This window comes from Vombatus ursinus, unplaced genomic scaffold, assembly GCF_900497805.2.
Source record: "Vombatus ursinus unplaced genomic scaffold, bare-nosed wombat genome assembly UNPS02014833.1, whole genome shotgun sequence".
In the NCBI taxonomy this organism is placed as follows: Eukaryota; Metazoa; Chordata; class Mammalia; order Diprotodontia; family Vombatidae; genus Vombatus; species Vombatus ursinus.
In genome coordinates this window covers 9116775-9136410 of record NW_020954611.1, presented here as the reverse complement: position 1 = coordinate 9136410, position 19636 = coordinate 9116775, and the positions used below count along the sequence as shown (strand labels likewise).

At 35.6% G+C, this 19636-nt stretch overlaps 1 protein-coding gene across 2 annotated transcripts in view; it reads right to left on the bottom strand.

Moving 5' to 3' along the window:
* The window catches only part of KIF11 (kinesin family member 11), a 63843-nt gene that overhangs the window by 29883 nt on the left and 14324 nt on the right, over positions 1 to 19636 (bottom strand). For both annotated transcript variants that reach the window (XM_027839785.1, XM_027839786.1), the window contains exons 6-13: positions 16718 to 16903; positions 16489 to 16613; positions 14804 to 14894; positions 14392 to 14634; positions 12108 to 12203; positions 9586 to 9674; positions 5784 to 5871; positions 2999 to 3187 (exon numbers count right to left, since the gene is read on the bottom strand). In XM_027839785.1, coding sequence (XP_027695586.1) covers positions 2999 to 3187; positions 5784 to 5871; positions 9586 to 9674; positions 12108 to 12203; positions 14392 to 14634; positions 14804 to 14894; positions 16489 to 16613; positions 16718 to 16903 — 1107 coding nt within the window. The remainder of the gene's footprint in view (positions 1 to 2998; positions 3188 to 5783; positions 5872 to 9585; positions 9675 to 12107; positions 12204 to 14391; positions 14635 to 14803; positions 14895 to 16488; positions 16614 to 16717; positions 16904 to 19636) is intronic.

Below are 19636 nucleotides of genomic sequence, written 5' to 3'. Positions count from 1 at the left end.
AAAGAAGTGTCCTTTTAGAAACTTAATGCTTTCAAAGTATATTTAAAGGAGTTACATAAGATTAACAGAGAACCTCGGATGGACTCTCTGTTCTGATGGTTTAAGAGGGGTGGGAAAGGGAAGGTAAGAGAAATATTTTAGCATAGAAAAGAGGAAAAAAAGAGATGAACTCACTGTTTCTCACAACTGGGGTACATGAGAAGAAGAGCATATAAACATGGAAGAAATGGAAGGGGGGGATAGGCATCAGATGAACCACACTCATTTCAAATGGACAAAGTAGAATCTGAAAACACACACACACACACACACACACACACACACACACACTCACACATACCCACTCACACCCTCACTCTCTCATACCCACCCACCCCCACACACAAACACACACACCCACACCCACACACACCCACACACACACCCACGGATATGGAGGGAAAGATAATTAATACCAGGAAAGGAAGAGTCTTAGTAAAACAGCCTTAACTCAGAGAAGAGATCCTAAAGTAGGAATTAAGAGAGGAAAAAAATAAACCAGTGATAGTGGTCAGGGCAAGGGGAATAGAAAAGGAGTAGTGGAATGGAAACAAATACTCAGTTACAAACCACTGGTGTTGATTACATACATTCTCTTTCACCACCTTCTTCTTTGTAAAAAGGGAAGCCAAAAGAGGAAAAATAACTGGGATAAAATCCTTGCAACATGTTTCTTTGATAAAAGTGTGATATTCAAGAGATATAAGGAACTGATTCAAATATATAAAACCAAAAGCATTCTCCAAAAGGTAAATGGTCAAAAGATATGAACAGGTAGTTCTCAAAGGATGACATCTAAGCTATTAGCATATGAAATTGTTTTATATTTAAAAAAAAGCTCCAAAATCACTATTAGATAAATATAATTCAAAGGAATTCTGAAGTTTCACTTCATAATCTGATTGTCAAAGATGACAACAACAACAAAAAGAACATAACAATTGTTGCAGGGGAAGTGGGAGAATGTACTGTTAGTGGAGCTGTGAATTGTTCCAACTATTCTGCAAAGTCATTTGGAAGTATACCTAAAAAGTCACTAGAATAGGCATATCATTGGAACCATGTATAAGAGATCAAAGAAATAAGAAAAGGACAATTATTTTAAGAAGTATTTATGAAACACTTTTTGTCATAGTAAACAAACAAACAAAAAACTAAGGGGGTGCTCATCAACAGGAAAGGGCTGACAAATAATGGAATATAAATGGAGCATCATTTTGCTATAAGAAATAATGAGAGAATTACAGAGATTCCTGAAAAGACTTGCATGACTTAATGCAAAGTGAAGTGAGCAGAACAATGGGAAGAATTTACTCAGTAACAATAGCATTGTAAAGTTAAACAACTTTGAACTTTGATGAAGGAGGATTTAAAGTGGAAGAGGGGGTAGCCACAGTAATGCAATAAAGAAAAAATTTTAAAATAGGGCCACTGAAACTTAAAAACAGAAGGGAACAGAAGGAAGTACAAAAAGAAACAAACAGGACCCTTTTGGAAGTAATGTGTTGATGTAGAATAGATTTAGAATAATTCCCATGATTGCTTCTTGGATTTTGTTTTAAATAGATTTGATTTTTGTGGATTTTGTAGCCTACAATTTTGCTGAAACTACTATCTCAGTTTCTTTTTCATTCTTCAGGATTTTCTAATAAAAGCATCATGTCATTACCAAATAGGGATAGTTTTATCTCTACTTTGCCCATATTTAAACCACTTTCTCTTGCCTTATTTGTTATTAACATTTCTAAAACTATATCAAATAATGGCAAGGAAAGTGGTAACCTTGCTTTACTCCTATTTATTGGGAAAGTTGCTAGTATATTACGTTCCCATTGAATATAATGTTTACTTTTGGTCTACATTTTTATACTAAAAAATAATTCTTCCATGTTCATATTTTGTAGGAATTTTAGCATAAATGAATGCTATAATGTGTCAATTTTTTTCCACATCTAAAGATAATTATTTGGTTTGAGATGGTTTTTTAATGATTATATTGTTTTCCTAATGATAAACTATGTTTGCACCCCAATGCAAATCCAACTTGGTCACAATGAATGATTTCTTGGATAAACTACTATAGTCTCTTTGATAAGTCTTTCACTTAAAATTTTAGGTATTATGTCAACATTCGTTTCATAAAGAGAGTTTGGTAGAGTGCTTTTCTTTCTTGATTTCTGAGAATAATTTGTATAGTATACGTATTAATTATTCTTTAAAACTTTGATGGAATTCTCTTGTGAATTTATCAGAACAAAGTTTCCCCCCACTTTGGTAGTTCCTTTACAATTAGCTCTAAAGTTAGATTGTTTTGATGTATTGATTGGTTTTACTGATTTTTTTCCTTTCCTTTTTTTAAAAAAATTCTTTGTCTTATAACAAAGGTGGCTCTCTTGGAGGGGGTAAAAAGAGAGATAAAGGGGAAATCTAGGTGAGGTAAAAACAAATTAATAAAATGTTTTAAAAAAGAAAGCAACATGTTAATTTGTCATATGCTTGAAAAAGCAAGATATATGGAAAAGAGATTCATGGTATCATATACAATGCTCTTCTTTCATTCTACTTTGATACAGACTTGCTCTTTTTTGGTATTAAATTCAGAACAAAAAAACATGGTTACTTTGTCATATGCTTGTAAAAGCAAGATATATGGAATAGAGATTCAAGGTATCATATACAATGCTCTTCTTTCATTCTACTTTTACATAGGCTTACTCTTTTTTGGTATTAAATTCAGAACAATATTTTAAAAAATCAGCAATTACTGGTAAAATCAGAGTACAGACAAATCTATAAGGCAGCTTTCTTAAATGGCTTCTTTGATGGATAGAGTAAACGGTGTCTCAGTTTTTTTGTGCAAAAGCAGAAGTTACATACATTTTTTCATTTGGATTTATTCGAAAAGGCAATGAAGCTGATTAACCAAAACTCTGTAACTTTGTAAAAGAAAATGACTAACCTGGCTGGCAGCATCATGAAGTTTCTCTTCAGTGATTTCCAAAACTGATGAGACATATTCTTCTTCAACAAGCTGTAATTTGGTTTCTTGTAAATTTTTTTGAGTATCTTCAAGTTCTTTCTCCTTATATTGGAGGTCAGATTTACATTGCTCAAGTTCATTTTTGTTATCCACAAACAAATCCGTGACCTGAAAGTGCCAACCAGACCATAAAATAACATATATTTCATTTAAAAAAATTTTTTGGACAGCTAATTAGCAAGGATGTATTTTTTTTTATCAATTACACATTAAATTAAGACAGAAAATGGGAACCACCTAGATTCCTTAGCATTTAAAAACAAGTTATTTACCAGTTCACATTGTAATTAAATATTAGAAATATTAAACTATAAACTTATTTGACAAGCTAACTTTTTTTAAGGTATCCACAATTTAGTTGGTGTAGTGAACTCCCAAGTGAAGAAATTTCCTCCACCAATGCAGATTTATACCTCGGTTGCCTGGAACACTGAAAGGCTATCTAACTGGACTGAGATTACATGGCAAGTAATTTTAAGTTCAACTCAGGTTCCCTGAGGCCAGTTCTCCACCCACTATACCATGATGCTTCTCATACTAGATTTTTAATAGCTGTACTTCTATAAAGTTTGAGCAGCTAATATCAAAGCTAATTGGTTAGTCAGACCAGGCAGGTCCCCTGCCTCAACTCTTTTCCCACTTCTATTCATCTTCCAGAAAAACGCCAAAGTAAATTTCATTAAGCGCAGAACCGAACATATCAGTCCTCTAATTCAATCAACCACAGTAGCCCCCTGTTGTCTCTAGAATACAGTATGAACTCATCTGTTTGGAGTTTAAAGACCTTTACAACCTGGCCCTAACTCAAATCTTTCCAGCTTCACTGGACATATCCCTACCTCCCACCTCCCCACTCAACAATTCAGCTATATCAGCCTTCTTTCTGCCCCACATTGTGACCGCAATAGTTTGTGTCTTTGTGTTGGCTGTCCTCCCCAGCTAAAACTAATGGCCTCAGAGAATGCCTTTTTCCCCTTGACACAGCTTAAGCCCCATCTTCTACATGGAGCTTTTCCTGATCACCCTGACTGCTGGTGTCCTCCCTTCCAAACTACCTTATGCACGTGTCTGAATTTATTAACTTTGTGTTTATGCTGTACGTATTTTTCCTTTTTGTTGATTCCCCCATTAGCAAGTCATGCTAACAGTCTCCTTGCAGGTAGATTACTTCTTTTGTGCTTGTACTCCCAATGTCCAGCATAAACAACTAATAAATATTTGTTGATTGATGAATGACAGTATTAGTGATTTTATCATTTTTCCTCTCACAAAGAGTTACATGGTTCTATTCTTCAAAATCATGAATTTTAAGAGTTACAATTCTATCAGCTACCCTGAAAGTAAGAAAGGTTCCCCTGCTCCCAGAAAGGCAGACCAATAAACTAATTCTTAAACTACCAGTAGAATACAACCTCTTTTAAAGAAACTTAGTTTGTGAAAATTAGTGAAAAATAAGCAGTAGTTACATATTTTAAGATATACCTAAAAGGACTGTAAAACAAAGAATAAAGTATGACTTTTATAGATTTAAATATCTGGAAGAGTTATTCCAACCAGATGACAGTAAACATGTTTCAAAATCACTACAGGGTAACAGAAAGAACACTGGTCTAATTTTTCTCATGGGGCATATTTAAATACTGCACTAGATCTATTCCTCCTGCTTTGACTCTTCCTTTTGATGCATTCACTGGTACCATTTCCTCCTCCTACCTCACTAATATGATTGCAAATGAAGGTTAAGCCCCTGGCCCTCTTCTCTTCTCTCTATAAATTCATCTAAAAGATTGTACTTTATTGGCTTCAATTATCACTTCTATTAAAAATGTTTACATTACCAGCTCTGTTTTCCTCCAGTTCTAACTCCACTTCAATATCCTGATGTTACTCTAAATTAAAAATGTATAAAGTCAAACTCTTCCTCAAACCAGAGCTCTTCTAGACTTGCCTTTTTCTAAGACAATGGTACCATAGTTTTTCCAGCATTAAAATCTTAGAAATACTCATTTAACTCTTTCCCTTTTCCCCACATCCACTTCAATTTTACACTGTAGTGTCTTTGAAATCCATCCTATGCTCTATTTCTACTGCACACTGGTTAACATACTCTTTTTCCAGGAGACTTGATTCCAGGTTTCAAGCTCAGCACACCAACAAACACATAAAACCAGATTTTTCCTAAAGAAATATCACTGAAGTGTCATAATTATCTTTGAATACTCCACAAAATATTTCAAGGAAAAAAATGTTGATTTTCATTTAGAAAATTTTAAAAATATATTATTCTGGTGAAGACAAGATTAAAACGGTCTTCAAAGACCATTTTACAAAGGCTTCCTAAGTACAGAATATAATGAAGAGGCATCCCTGGGAACAACATGGAGGATACTGAAGCAATCAAAAAGTCTTCCTTGTCACAGAGTAGAAAACAGTAGAATACACAAGACTGGCCCAAATATCTGCATTGAAAAACAGGATACAATAACAAGTAATAACAACATAATATGGCAGTTTAAGGATTTTTTTTAAAGTTCAAAGCCTCTATACTTGATTTTTATCTCTTATTTTCCTTTTTTCAATTTATTTTCTCAGAAAACACTGATTTTGCAAACAGTTGTCACATAGATTTAGAATTTTTTCTTTTAAAATATTGGCAACTTCTTCCTTGAAAAATACACATTGTTTCCCATGTATTTATACTTACCCTATTAAGCTCCTCTTCTAAAATACTAATTTTTTCAATATATTCTGCAATCTGCTCCTCTTGGACAATTATTTTGCCATTCAGAGCCCTAAATAAAGTTCAAAATAAACATAATTTAAAAGCAGTGTTTATGGGAGCTTAGAAATACATAAGTAAAATTTACTCTATTAGCTTGTGATTGGCATTACAAATGGCTACAGAACCAAGGCTCAATTTTAATTAAGATCGTATATGTTTAAAAAAAAAAGTGGGGGAGGGCAGCTAGGTTTACAAGAGAGGCTATGGAATGTCATGTAAGGCGAACTGCAAATAGGCCAGTTTGAGTAGAACACAGAGTTCATGAATATGAGTGTAATAGTAATCTGAAATAAGGCAAGCAAAGTAGACTGGAGCTAGGTTAACTATAGATTTCATAAAAACCAAATAGGATTTTGTATTTTATCTTAGAGAGAAGAAGAAGCCATTGGAACCTTTGAAGCAGGGCAGTGACATGGTTAGATCTGTGCTTTAAGAATATTGATTTAAGGGGCAGCTAGGTGGGTCAGTGGATAGAGCACCGGCCCTGAAGTCAGGAGGATCTGCGTTCAAATCTGGCCTCAGACAAACACTTGACACTTTCTAGCTGTGTGACCCTGGGCAAGTCACTTAACCCCAATTGCCAAAAAATAAATAAATAAATAAATAAGATTCTATATGATATACATGCTTAGAAAGGAATGTACTCATAGTTTTTTTAACTCAGCTAGCAACTTATTATTAGCTCCAATTATATCACAGCACCAATATGTATGATGGCAATATTAGTATCTATATGGTCATAAAAATGCTATTACTAGCACTGAATAGTTGTAGTTATACCTCTCTTTATGAAATAAGTGTTCTTTATACTACCTATGAAATTAATTTCTGAAAACCAAATAATTTCCCCATTAAGCTGTATTATGAAACTGAACATGCCCACCTATTTAAAAAGTTTAATTCACAGACATAATAAAAGCCATACTTACTACAGAAAATTATTACTCAATTATACAGCAAATTAATACTCAAAACAAGTAAAATACCATAACAAAGCTTAAAATGATATGCCAAGTAGTGAATTCCCTGGGCATAACATCTATGTAAGAGACATACCGAAGAAAATATTGCATGTGTTGTCTGGCACTTTAAACTTAGCTTAGTTTTGACATTTTGTATTCCAAGTTTATAAGCACTAGTGTCTTTTTTAAAAAGTGTCACTTTCAAGGTGACATCTCTTGTTTATTCAAAAGACCTACCTACTAGTAATTAGACAAATTTAGAACTAGAAGGGAATCTTAAAGATCATCTGATACAATCCTTTATCTTTTACAGATAAGGAAACATTCTGTTGGTGAGTTTTTTATATCACTTGTGAATTATTTATGGTAAGAATCAGATATCAGAATCCTTTCCACAACTAGTAATTTTTGTCAATGCAGAAATCAATACCAGTTGGTTTAAACAACAGTTTCCATCTTAAACATCTTAAAAAACAAAACATTAACCCTAACAAAAAGAAAACTGTCTACTAAGAGCCCACACTCATTTAAATTACACTTTTATAAAACATTTTCAATAAATGTAAAATTGGTTGAGTTTACTCGAGAGTGGTCCTTCAATTCTGACTTTGGGATATGAATAGTATTTTACAGGCCTCTATCATAGAAGTAAAAAGCTCTCAAACCGATCTTGGACTTTCATTGTTTCAGGAATTCCTTCCAACCAAGCATACTGAAACTCATTCATGCTCGCCAATCTTGTGAAACACTAGTCCAAACACTCCCAACTGCAACATGCTGGGTAGGCCTCTCTTTCTCCTGTCACTGAAATGTTATCAGGTGATACTCTGGCTATCAACCTAGTTCATAAACAAGTATGTTATAGGAAGATTACAGGAAGTAAAGTGGATAATTCCAATTACAAAAACTATTGGGAAAACTGGAATGAAGTCTGGCAGAAACCAGGAATAGACCAACATCTCACAACGTATACCAAGATAAAGTCAAAATGAGCACACGATGTAGACATAAAGGGTGATACCATAAGCAAATAAATGTGGAGCATGGAATGAAATTACTTGTCTGATTTATGGATAGCAGAAGAATTCATGACCAAAAGAGACAGAGATGATCACAAGAATTAAAAGGGTTAATTGTCACTACAAAAATTGTTAGGAAAACTGGCTATCGACCTCCTATCTCCTGCTCTCACTATTTGTCTGGTCTACCTTCTCTTATCGTACTATTTCTTGATATCTTTTCCTCCTGTTATTTTATTTATTTATACTTTTTTTTTTGGGTGAAGCAATTGGGATTAAGTGACTTGCCGAGGGTCACACAGCTAGTAAGTGTCAAGTGTCTGAGGCCGGATTTGAACTCAGGTCCTCCTGACTCCAAGGCCAGAGCTTTATATACTGTACCACCTAGCTGCCCCCTTACTACTGTTATTTTTCATAGTTTCTCACTGGTCATGTGTTGCAGCATGCTCACACCCACTAGGCACCTCTCCATTGCCCTCTGTGGGCTATTCTTTTTTACTCTCCAGAGGCAGTTATATTTCACATCTCAATACCATATAGCAATACTGACAGAAAGTTAACCTTAAAAAGATGAGCTTTCCCTATGCACTAAAGATACAAAAGAGGAAAGACTCATGTATACTCATGTATGTTTATCAACAGTTCTTTCTTTATATGGTGGCTAAGAACTAGAAACCAAGGGGTGTGTCCAGCAATTGTGGAATGGCTAAATTATGATCTATGAATGTAATGGAGTATTACTGTGCTATATGAAATGATGCAAGAGATAGTTTGAAAGAAACCTGGGAAGCCTAGTACAAAGTAATGCAAGAATGAAGTGAGCACACCCAGAAGATTTATGTAATATAATATCTGCCAGTTTATAGAACTGTAATAACATAGCTAACAGTAATGGGCATAAAGAGCATAAGGGCTGAAGCATGACCTTGCTATAATGCATTATTTTAAAGTGTTACTAACATTACTAACTTACTAACTACTAACTAACATTACTAACTTAACCATGTAATTCTCATCTTAGGCCATAACTAGTTTTCATGACAGGTTGATATCTAGCTAGAGGCATAGGAACGTCCTATATGATGAGTTGAAATACTTTTCATCTCTATTATCCAATTTAAAAAATTTCCCCTATAGGGGGCAGCTAGGTGGCGCAGTGGATAGAGCACCGGCCCTGAAGTCAGGAGGACCTGAGTTCAAATCTGGGCTCAGACCAAACACTTGCCACTTACTAGCTGTGTGACCCTGGGCAAGTCACTTAACCCCAACTGCCTAAAGAAAAAAAAATTCCCTTTTGGGAGCAGCACCCTTTATTTATTATTTTAAATTGTACATAAATCATTTCGTTTTTGGAATAACTTCTGGCGAGAGTCCAATCCATAGCTGACTAACATTACCCCTTCAGCCATCTCCAGGAAGTGGTCAGCTGGCCTGAGACATACTGAATGAAGCCCTCTAGGATTGGGGAACTCATCACCTGAAAGCAGCCCATTTATTTTTGGAAAGCTCTGTTAGTGAGTTTTTTTCCATTTATCAAACAGAAATAAGTTTTTCTGGAAATGTCCACCCTTTGCTACTAGTTACATAACCTGGGCTCAAGCAAAACAAATGTAATAATCCCTTTACTACATTAAAGTAGTAAGACAGCTAATTTAAGCTGTCTTGTAGTTGAAAATACAAGAAAATGTTATATCTAAGTGTATCATAGTTCCGGTTTCATCAGTTTTGAAGATGAGGACTCACTTATAGTTTTCATCAGAAATGTAGACTCCGTTTTTCTCTCGGGCTGCAGCTAGATCTCGTTTCAATCGCTCTATCTCTTCTGTATACTCCTGCAATAAAAATGTTTTTAGCCATCAATTTATTATCTATTTTGTGTTCATCTTTTCAAAATGCACGGCATGAGTTACTACAAAGATCAGATAAAGAAAAATCATTATCTACAACTCTGTTGTTCATTGTCATCACATTATTCAAACAGTAAAGCATACAATCTCAAAAAAGTAGAATTCAAGAAAAAAAAATACAGACCAACAACAGCTTTCGAAATTACCTTCCATAAAATTCTAGCAAATTAAATGTATGAGTGTTTTTCATCTTCCTGAAAAATTTATCAGGCTCTTATCTGTATACAGCATAATATACAGTGAACTCCATTATTACATCATTTGAAATCTCTTTAGTTGTAAATCTCCAAACTGTTTTCCTTCAGATATTGTATTTGTTGATGACTTAATTATCAGATAATTTATTAATTCATTTCATAGTCTAAGTGAAAGTAAATGTGTAGTTATTATCAAATCTTAAAAGCCCATACACATGAAACATCGTGTGCAGTATGAGATCCAAACCCAGATCTCTGGATGACAGATCAGAAAACAAAAGGCCTTGGCTTAGAAAACCTTATTATGGGAGCTTTGGTATTCTGAAAAGTCCCCAACAAACCACACTACTAGAATACAAATGTTCAATTTTAGAGCTGCTATAAAGACCCTAATTAATTTATAAATTCTGGTCTACGTGATTCAAATGAGGACTCAATAAATCCTAGATGAGTTGAGGAAAAAAACTTTTATTGCTTTATTCTCATAAGATAAGGAATATGTGTGTACTGAGTATACACATATATTTGGAACAGGAATATTATGAGGTATGGAGGAAGATGCTGATAGAGATACTGGGTCCATTTAACACTGCCTCCTATCTGTATTAGAAAGAAATAAAGGAGGGTTAAGGAGCCACAAAGCTGGAAGCTGCTTTCTCCTAAGCCTACTTGCTATCCTTGAGTGAAATGCCCACTGCTAGATGCACAGAAAAAACCTCAGCCAGAATAATAGCTTGGAACTGTATAGCTTGACCAGCTAAAGAACCACTACTTCTACTTCAATTGGACTCAGTCTAAAATCAGGGGTAATCTGGGAATAGGTCCTTAATTTAGGCATGAGAGGAGAATTGAGAAGAAGAACCTCTCTGTCTTCATGGCAGAGGCAGAGAACCATGGAGATGGATGATGATGCGTACTGTCAGACATGGTGGATGGAGGTCTGTTGGTGCATTTTGTTCCAAAGCTTCCTCCTTCCACCCCTTCCCCCTTTCTTTTAAAAATCTTCATTACAAGGGATGGCTTGCTGAATAGAAAAGAGGGAGGGATACAACTGAAGATGAATGTGACATAAAAACAAAAACTATCAATAAAAATAAGATAAATTTTCAAAGGAGTGCTATAGGAATCTTCAACTATGAGTTGGGGTTAGATATATCTGTAAAGGTCTCTTCCAAACTCAAAGTTCTGCAATTCTATCAAAGTAAGTGTAAAGTGTACATGAGAACAAATAAGATGATAAATGTAAAAGTACTTTGCTAACTCTAAAGTGCTATATAAGTATAAGGTATTATGATAACAGAGCATCATCAACTGTTGAAACAACTTGTCAAATCAACAAAATAAGTATAAACTTAGGGAAATAAGTTGATTATCCTGTAATGGCATTCAGTAAAAAGGATTTTTTATATGTTTATTTTACGTAGTTTACATTAAGACTAGCAAATTGGTTATTATTAGGTCTTCAGAAATAATGCTGAAGCTCTTTTTGTGATAGCATTGAACTAGAAACTTACAGGGTACCTACCAACTGGTGAATGGTTGGACAAACTATGGTATGTGAATGTAATGGAATACTGCACCATAAGAAATAATGTATGCCACAGTTTCAGAGAAACATGGCAAGACTCGTATGAACTAATGTAGATGAAGTGAAAAGAACACGGAAAACAATTTATACAATAACAATAGTGTAAAGACAAACTACTTTCCAAGACTTAGGAACTCTGGTCAATGTAACAGCAAACCATGATTTCTAGAGGACTTGATGATAAAGCACTATGCCCATCTCCTAGGAGATAATGAACTCAGAGTGTGAAATGAGACATACTGGACATGACTAATATAAAAGTTTGTTTTGCTTGATTATGCATATTTGTTACAAGAATTTTCTTTTTTCTTTTCAATGGAGTTGGGGAGGTAGAAAAGAAAAAAATTACATTTTTGTTCATTGAAAAAGATTTTTAAAAAGAAACAATGATGACATATAGAAATGAAAGATGATTATTTAGAAAATAAACTCATACAGGTTATTTAATGATGTCAACTTGGGGTTAAAGACATTATCATATTATAGTCAAAAAACTTAAGGAACAATAATGTGTCTATTTTCAAATACCTTCTTCAACTAAAGACCACTATTTAGCTGAGAAATCACTATTACCTTAATGAGAGCTCTTTTGGTGAGCTTCTGGTTGACCTCAGGCTTATTCATTATATTCTTTGCTCTATGAGCGTATTCCAAAGTACTCAATGTTTCCTGTCGGGCAAAAAACAAATGAATTCACTATTATTATTTATACAGTATCATGCTTTACTACCAATCATTACATGACACATACCATAGCTTATACTCACATATAACTTACAAGGAGACTGTTAATATAAACCCAGTTCCCTGGGGCACTATTTCGAAGCAGAAAGGGGACAAAAGAGACACAGAGCACTGCACTGTAGCATTTGAATATTTGTTTACTCTCCCCTACTTTCAATTCTCAGAGTCCTGGATGTTCTAATTCAACTGACATTGATATAACCTTTAATTCAAAAAGTCTTAGAAAACAATGGACTCTAACTATTTGCTACTTTTATATGGCGCCCAAAAATCTTTTGGTGATGGGCATAAAAAGGCTCACATGATACAGGGAAATCCATTTAAAAATTGTATCATACCCAACATGAGCAAATTCCATGCTGGGCCTGAAGTGAGGAAGACTCATATTCCAGAGATCAAATCTGGCTCAGACACTTACTGTGTGACCCTGGGCAAGTCACTTAATCCTGTTTGTCTCAATTTCCTCATCTGTAAAAAGAGTTGGAGAAGGAAATGGCAAACAACTCCAGTATCTTTGCCAAGAAAACACAAAGGGGTCACACAAAGAGTCAGACACAACTGAAAAATGACTGAACAATAAAACCTACAGAATGGACTTATTTCTTGTTTTCCAAGAAGAGATGATTTGGAAATATTCTATAGGTCTTATTTTGTCCTCCAAAAAAAAAAAATGGTGACAACAAAGGTGTAAACCCTCCTTTGCTTCTCTTTTTCCTATAACCAGATGTTTTTCTTTGGGGCTCAGCAACACCCAAAGCCATACGGTAATACACTCGCATATTCTTAACCCCCACTCCCATTTAACTCATTGTTAATTATGACCAAAACAATTACCCCCACACATACTTTAAGTGGAAACAGCAGAAAAGTGGTTGGTAGTTTGAGGCTAAGAAAATTCTCCTACATTTGAGGTAACAAGGCATGTTGTAAAGAGCAGTGGCTGAGAAGGGAGACCTTAACATACATCAGAAAATTCATACTGGAGAGAAATCCTATAAATTGAATGAATGTAAAGCAGAGGAAACACTTTAGTGTGCATCAGAAAATTCATACTGGAGAAAGTCCTATAAATGACATGAATATGGAAAAGCCTTGAGAAAGAGGGTATACTTCTGTATGTAAAAGAATTAAAACTGGAGAGAAATTCTCATAATGAAACATATGTCAGGCACAAGATGTCCTTTATTTATCTACAGAGGAATACTTTGGATGGAATGAATGTGGGAATACTTTCATTCAGACAGGAATAAACTACTAAATTACTTAGAGTTAGAACACTGAGACTTAGATCCATCTATTCCAGTCTCTTGATCTTACAGGTGATGGTGCTGTTGGGTGAAGGAGTCCAAGATTCCAGCGACCATATCTTTCTTGAAAACTGTCTGTCCTAATGAAGCACAAGACCACATTGGCTGTTTAGCCCGCCTTCCCAAACCATGGCCTCAAACCCCCAGATCTGTTATCGAAAAATTGCTGTCAATTGTGCCTCTCCCATCTTAGCACTATGGAATGGATTTTCTTAATCACAGCTCGGCCACCTGCTGAATTCCGTAAACAAACTAGTTTTGTGTCCTGTGTGACTTTGATAAGGATACAGGCTATACCTTTATCCCATTCACTGATTAAAAACAATACAAGCTTGTTTAAAAAAAAAAAAAAAACAGTGGCTAGAAGTCTGAAGACCTGCCACTGCCACTATGTGTCCTTGAGTGAGTCATTAAAACCTCTTTGAACCTGAGTTTTCTCATGGGTTACATAAAGATACTGGATTAAGATCAATCAACAATTAGATTAATAACTAAGTACCACTAGGTACCAGGTGCTGGAGATAAAAATACAAAAAGTGAAACAATTTTTATTCTCAAAGAGGTTACATTTTATAGGATCATTTATAAAATCTATACATTCTCCTTTTGCACATATATATGCAAATACAAGCCATCCAAGTAGTAGTGGGATGCTACTTTAGGCCTAGGTAATACCCAATTTTCTTATAGGTAGGTGAAAATAAATGGGCTAGTTATTTGGGGAGCAATATTTTTCCATAATTTGAAAAAAAATATAGATACCATATTTTCACAAGTCGTTCAAAGTGTTGTTTGTTTGTTTTTACCTCTAGATTGACTGATGCAGGGGAAACTGTGGCAATTATAGATGTTTTTGTACGTCCCCCAAGAGAATCTTGTAGGATCCTAGTTAGTTTGGACTCTCGATAAGGAATATGTGGTGCTCTTTCAACAAGGGCAGTTATAACCCTTCCCAGGGTTAAAAGAGATTGATTAATATTTCCAGCTTCCCGTGCTCTTCTGTCAACGGCCCCAGAACGACCAATATTTTCACTTCCTGCAAGATCCACCTGAAAAGGATAAAAAATCATAATGATTTCAATCAGATAATCTATGAAGTTTTAACTCAAAGCTTTCAGACTTCATATTAAAATTGTTAGCTGGGTGTTTAATACTTAACAGTTAATAGCTCATTACCAACATGAGGCAAAGCATCCTGGTTCAAAAGGAAATACTTACCAAATTCAGCTTTCCAATTTTAACAAGTTCTTCTCCATCAACTGTAGTTTCTTTCATATGTATCGTAACAGCAAATACAGAGTGGGATCGGCTAAAAAATAAAGCATTATGACACTGTTAATTAAAATGTTTACAAGATGGGAAGGTAATTATGATTTGAATTATGAAAACATAAACCTAGACTGTATGAACTACATTAATCTTAATCTGGAAGTTGTGTCACAGAAATGGGAAAGCATTATTCAGTGACAATTTTCTAGCCACTCTTAATTGCAAAAGCATATTTTTAATCTTGCTCTTCAGCCCCCAACTTGACTACTAGTTCTTTCAGAACTCTAACTAATCAGAATTTCAATTCGCACTGATAACTATTTAAATTTAGCAGAATTGTATCGAAAAGGTTAAGATGCTTGGGAACTATTCAAGACTTTAGTCTCTAGATTAGACATCAGACATAGAAAGGATGCCTAGATTTAACCTTATTTCCCCCAGATCAATATGTCCACTAAGTTCATCAAATTTCATTCAGAGAGAAGCAATGATGTTCATGCTAGCGGGAAGGCAGAACCAACATTAATTAGCTCAACTCTGCCTCTTCCTTCTTCCCTTGAGCTATTTTACCCAGACAATCTAAAATAGTCCACTGAATACGTAGATCAGGAGACTGAAGCACAAAGGAGTTCAAGACTTGTTTCTGATTGAGTCACACACAGAGTAGGCCAGACTGAAAAATGGCTGAAACCTTTCCCTAATGACAGTTGCAATTCAGAGGAAGACCACAAGATGGCAGCGCAGCTAGGACAGTAGACACAACCAGCCTTTGAAAAACAACTTGGGACTCAATGACCTCCCAATAACAGGGAGCTTGGGGAACTGGCAAAGTGAGGGGGGTGGGGGGCAGTACCAGGGGAGTGAGGAGAAAACTGAGGATATACATTTTTAGACATGGCAATGTGTTCATATTTTTGCTTGGCTATTGTTATAATACAAGAGAAGGCTTCTATTGGGATGGAGGAGTAGAAGATAGTGAAAGAAATGCAAAAAAAAAAGGGAAAAGATCAATAAAATATTAAAAATACACACAGAACAAACAAGTTCAGAAAGGGGACACAAACTGAGCACTTTTGTTACTGTTTTGTTAAATACTGACATTTTTCAAAATAAACTACGTAACATAAGTTCAATTTTACACACAATCCTATTTTTTATATTGAAGTGTCTGCATTCTGGAGCGTTTGTATTTGTGGATGATGATCAACGATTTTTTTTTTTTGGTAAGTAGGTGAATCACAAAGCTGGAGTTTTGGCACACACCCCAGAGAGGTAGGGTTAACACCAGGGCAGTAAGCAACTCACTCTTCATCTCCGCTCCGTGGCTTCCCTGGCTTCTTCCAAGATGCAGCTCAAATTCTGCCTGCTGCACAAAGCTTTTCTTGGCAATCCCCTACTCTCAACTGATGCCTTCCCTCTGAGATTATCTTCCATTTACCCCATATACATCTACATACACGGTGGTTTGCATGTCATCTGCCTCGTTAGAATGAGCTTCTTAAGGCAGGGAATCTATTTCTGCTTTTTCTTGTATAGAGCTCAGTACAGTGCCTAGTACACAGTAAGTGCTTAATAAATGCTTGTCCCCCTAACTATGCTATGTTTCTAATCGTCCTTAACAAGGGAATTCTTACCTAGAATATGCATTCATTAAGGTTGCTGCCGTTGTCCTTTTTGCTGCCCCCCTCTCCAAAATTTGATAGACTTCATCCTTGTTGTGCACTGTGACTTCTTCCAGACCCTTGATGATTACTCCTCTCTGACCAAACATGAAAAGCAAAGATCAAAAAAGTAAATATAACAAATTAATCGAACAATCAGAGGAAGTTTTAGAGCAGTCTCTGTCTGAAAACAAAAGGTTACCTTGTTACGAGGATCATCAAACATTTGTAGTCTCTCAGAAGCATCACTAGATGGATTAAGTAGATCAAAGAGTTCTTCATTATAGATTTCTAGCAATGACACTTTTACTGAGAATTCTGTCCCATTGTCAGTAAGTTTCTCAAATATCTGATGGAGCGTACGTGGAATTATGCCAGCTAAAGGATCCTGAAATTATAATATTGGGTGAATTAGCCTAATGGTCAATGGTAAAGTCAAAGTAATAATAATAGTTAACATTCAAGTAGTGTTTTCAAGTTTACAAAGCACTTAAAATTTTCACATACTCCTCACAACTCTATGAAATATGGACAAGTTCTTTTATGTCTGTTTTACATGTGAGGAAACTAAGGTCCAGAGAGGTTAAAGGACATAACTAGCATCAAAGGCTTTATTTAGACTCATCTTTGTGGCCCCAAGTTCAATGCTTTTTCTTGTATACTATGCTACTTCTGAAGTAAAGAATATCACAATGTCATTTACTGCCTCACTTTAGAGAGAAACTAAGGTATTTACAATTAGTACTTCCCATTTCCCCAGGTAAGGCTAATATTGGGTCACTAAACAAGTTCTAGAGAGGTCATCTAGTCAATACAACAAATAACACGTGTCTATAATGTATAATTTGCTGTCCTGCGCGCTTGGGAGATCAAGTCAAAACCCAACAGTCCCTGCCTTCAAAGAGACTAACTCCTTACACCTTCTCTTAAGTGAAAAACAATCTAATCTCCTGCTTCTCCCTTTAATTGAAGGGATACTTTTCTGATATACACTCTCCTTAAGCCTAGAAAAAGCTAAGAAGCCATGGCTAATTAAAAAAGGGTAGATTCCTAGGAAATGGAGAATGACATTAATTTAAGATGAACTTTATTGACCTGAAGTGCCTCCCAAAATAAAACACTAATTTAAAAAAGTTATTAAAGCTTTTCTAAGCCTCAAAAGCAGTGCATTTATACATAATACCCTCCTTATACTCTAATTCTGTACTAATTATATTTGAGGCAATGGGTAAGATGAGGCTGGACCTGGGATTTCATTAGCAGAGGACTCTGAGGAGGAATTCCCTCTACCTATGCAGACTGAAACCTTCTTTGCAACTTACTGTCTTAGAGAGTCTATTGGGTGCACTGAGATGTGCCAGGGAGTCACAGAGTCAGTATATGTCAAAGGCAGGACTTAAAGGTAGTTCTAGGCTTCCAAAACCACCGCTCTATCTAGTACAACAAGCTGACCCTCATTTTTTGAGAAGTGGAAGTGCTTTGATTTAGTAGTTGTCAAAATCTCTTCTCTTCTACAATCTTTCAAGAGATACTGAATCCAGAATTCCTGGGTTTCTAACTCTTAGATAACTTAGGAATCTTACAAATTATGAGACCACACTGGAGTTATCCCCAAGGCAAATTCAGTAGGCTATCCTATTCCATTCACACTTATTAACCAGTTACAAGCCCAAATCTGAGAAATCAAGTTCACTTATACAGATGTTAATCTGACCAACTGCCTACAAAGCTTAGCTTTGTGTTTCCCGGTGGTCCCAAGGGATGTTTTGCCTCAAAAGCTTATGACAAATGCTACATGTGCACTCCCAAAATCCTAGTTTTCTTTAGATCATTCAACACATACAAATTTACCTACAATTTTGATGCTATATTTTTGGCCCACACCTCCTTCTGACAAGTTGTCTGCTTGTGAAATCATACAGTAACTTTTATATAACTGGCAGTATTGAGGTGAACAGATGGTCAGTCAATCAAGTGAACTTTTTAAATGACTGAGACTTTTAAGTGCCCAAATCTATCTTTTTATTTAGATCATTTTTAATGCAAATCTTTTAAAAATATATACTGCAACTTTACCAAAGAAAACATATTGAAAAGTAATGAAACCTATTAATGACACGTCACACTCAGCAGAAATACAGTGATCGTTCTTCATTTCATCGTAGTCCTTGAACTTACACATCCTAAATGTATAGGAAAAGCAGGGGCAGCCCCGGCACTTCTAGCGTGTTGATTTTGCTGACTCTTTAATTTGTAGTTGCCACTTGTCAATTTCTAGATCCTTCCCCCCTCTAGCAGCTAAGAAATTAAAGGTAACCAGAAAAGAGATAACCAAATTTATTAAATCGGTCAGCTTACTGTCAGACAATGCTAACTTAACTGTAGCTCTAGGAACTGCTCCTAAAAAGTAGAGTTTAAGGATTTTGATCACCATTTTCTGCTCTGTTCACTTTGAGATATAAAGCTGTGCAGCAGCAGGTTGATGGTTGACGGTATCAGAAGTCCAGCAGTAGTTATTAAGTTTCCTTTCATCCTAAATTTTGTGTATTTGGAAACCAGAATGCATTTACCAATAGGAATAATGTTTTAAATGGTGACTAGATCCTTAAGCCAGGGCACAAAAGCTGACTTATCATAACTGAAATATTGTGTATTTAATATTTTAACTCATAAAAACATTTAAAATAGATATAGAATGCTCCAATGAATGGTGTAGATTGGCCTGGGAGTCAGGAAGACCTGGGTTTCAGCATAGCCTATGTCACTGCGACCCAGGATCTAGTGGGAGGAACAAATCGGAAATCCAGATCCTAATCCTAAAACTGGGAGAGGTACTAAGAAGAATAAAAAGCTCAGTCCAAGGAAGAGATTGAGGCTTCTATTCCTTACTCCCAAAAACCACCCCATCCACCCACAGGACTGGGGTCTAGACAGCACAGGCACTGCGTTGAGAAACAAAGAGCACAGGAGCAAATTTCCACAACCAGGGATGAAAAAAGGGATAGGGAACTTTAGGAATTAAGAGATGACACATAAGTCACTGAAAGAGAGTGGCAAGCAGGGGAGAAAGGCAACTAAAAGCAGAAACTCAGAAACAAAGGGCATACTCCCCAAGCACTAC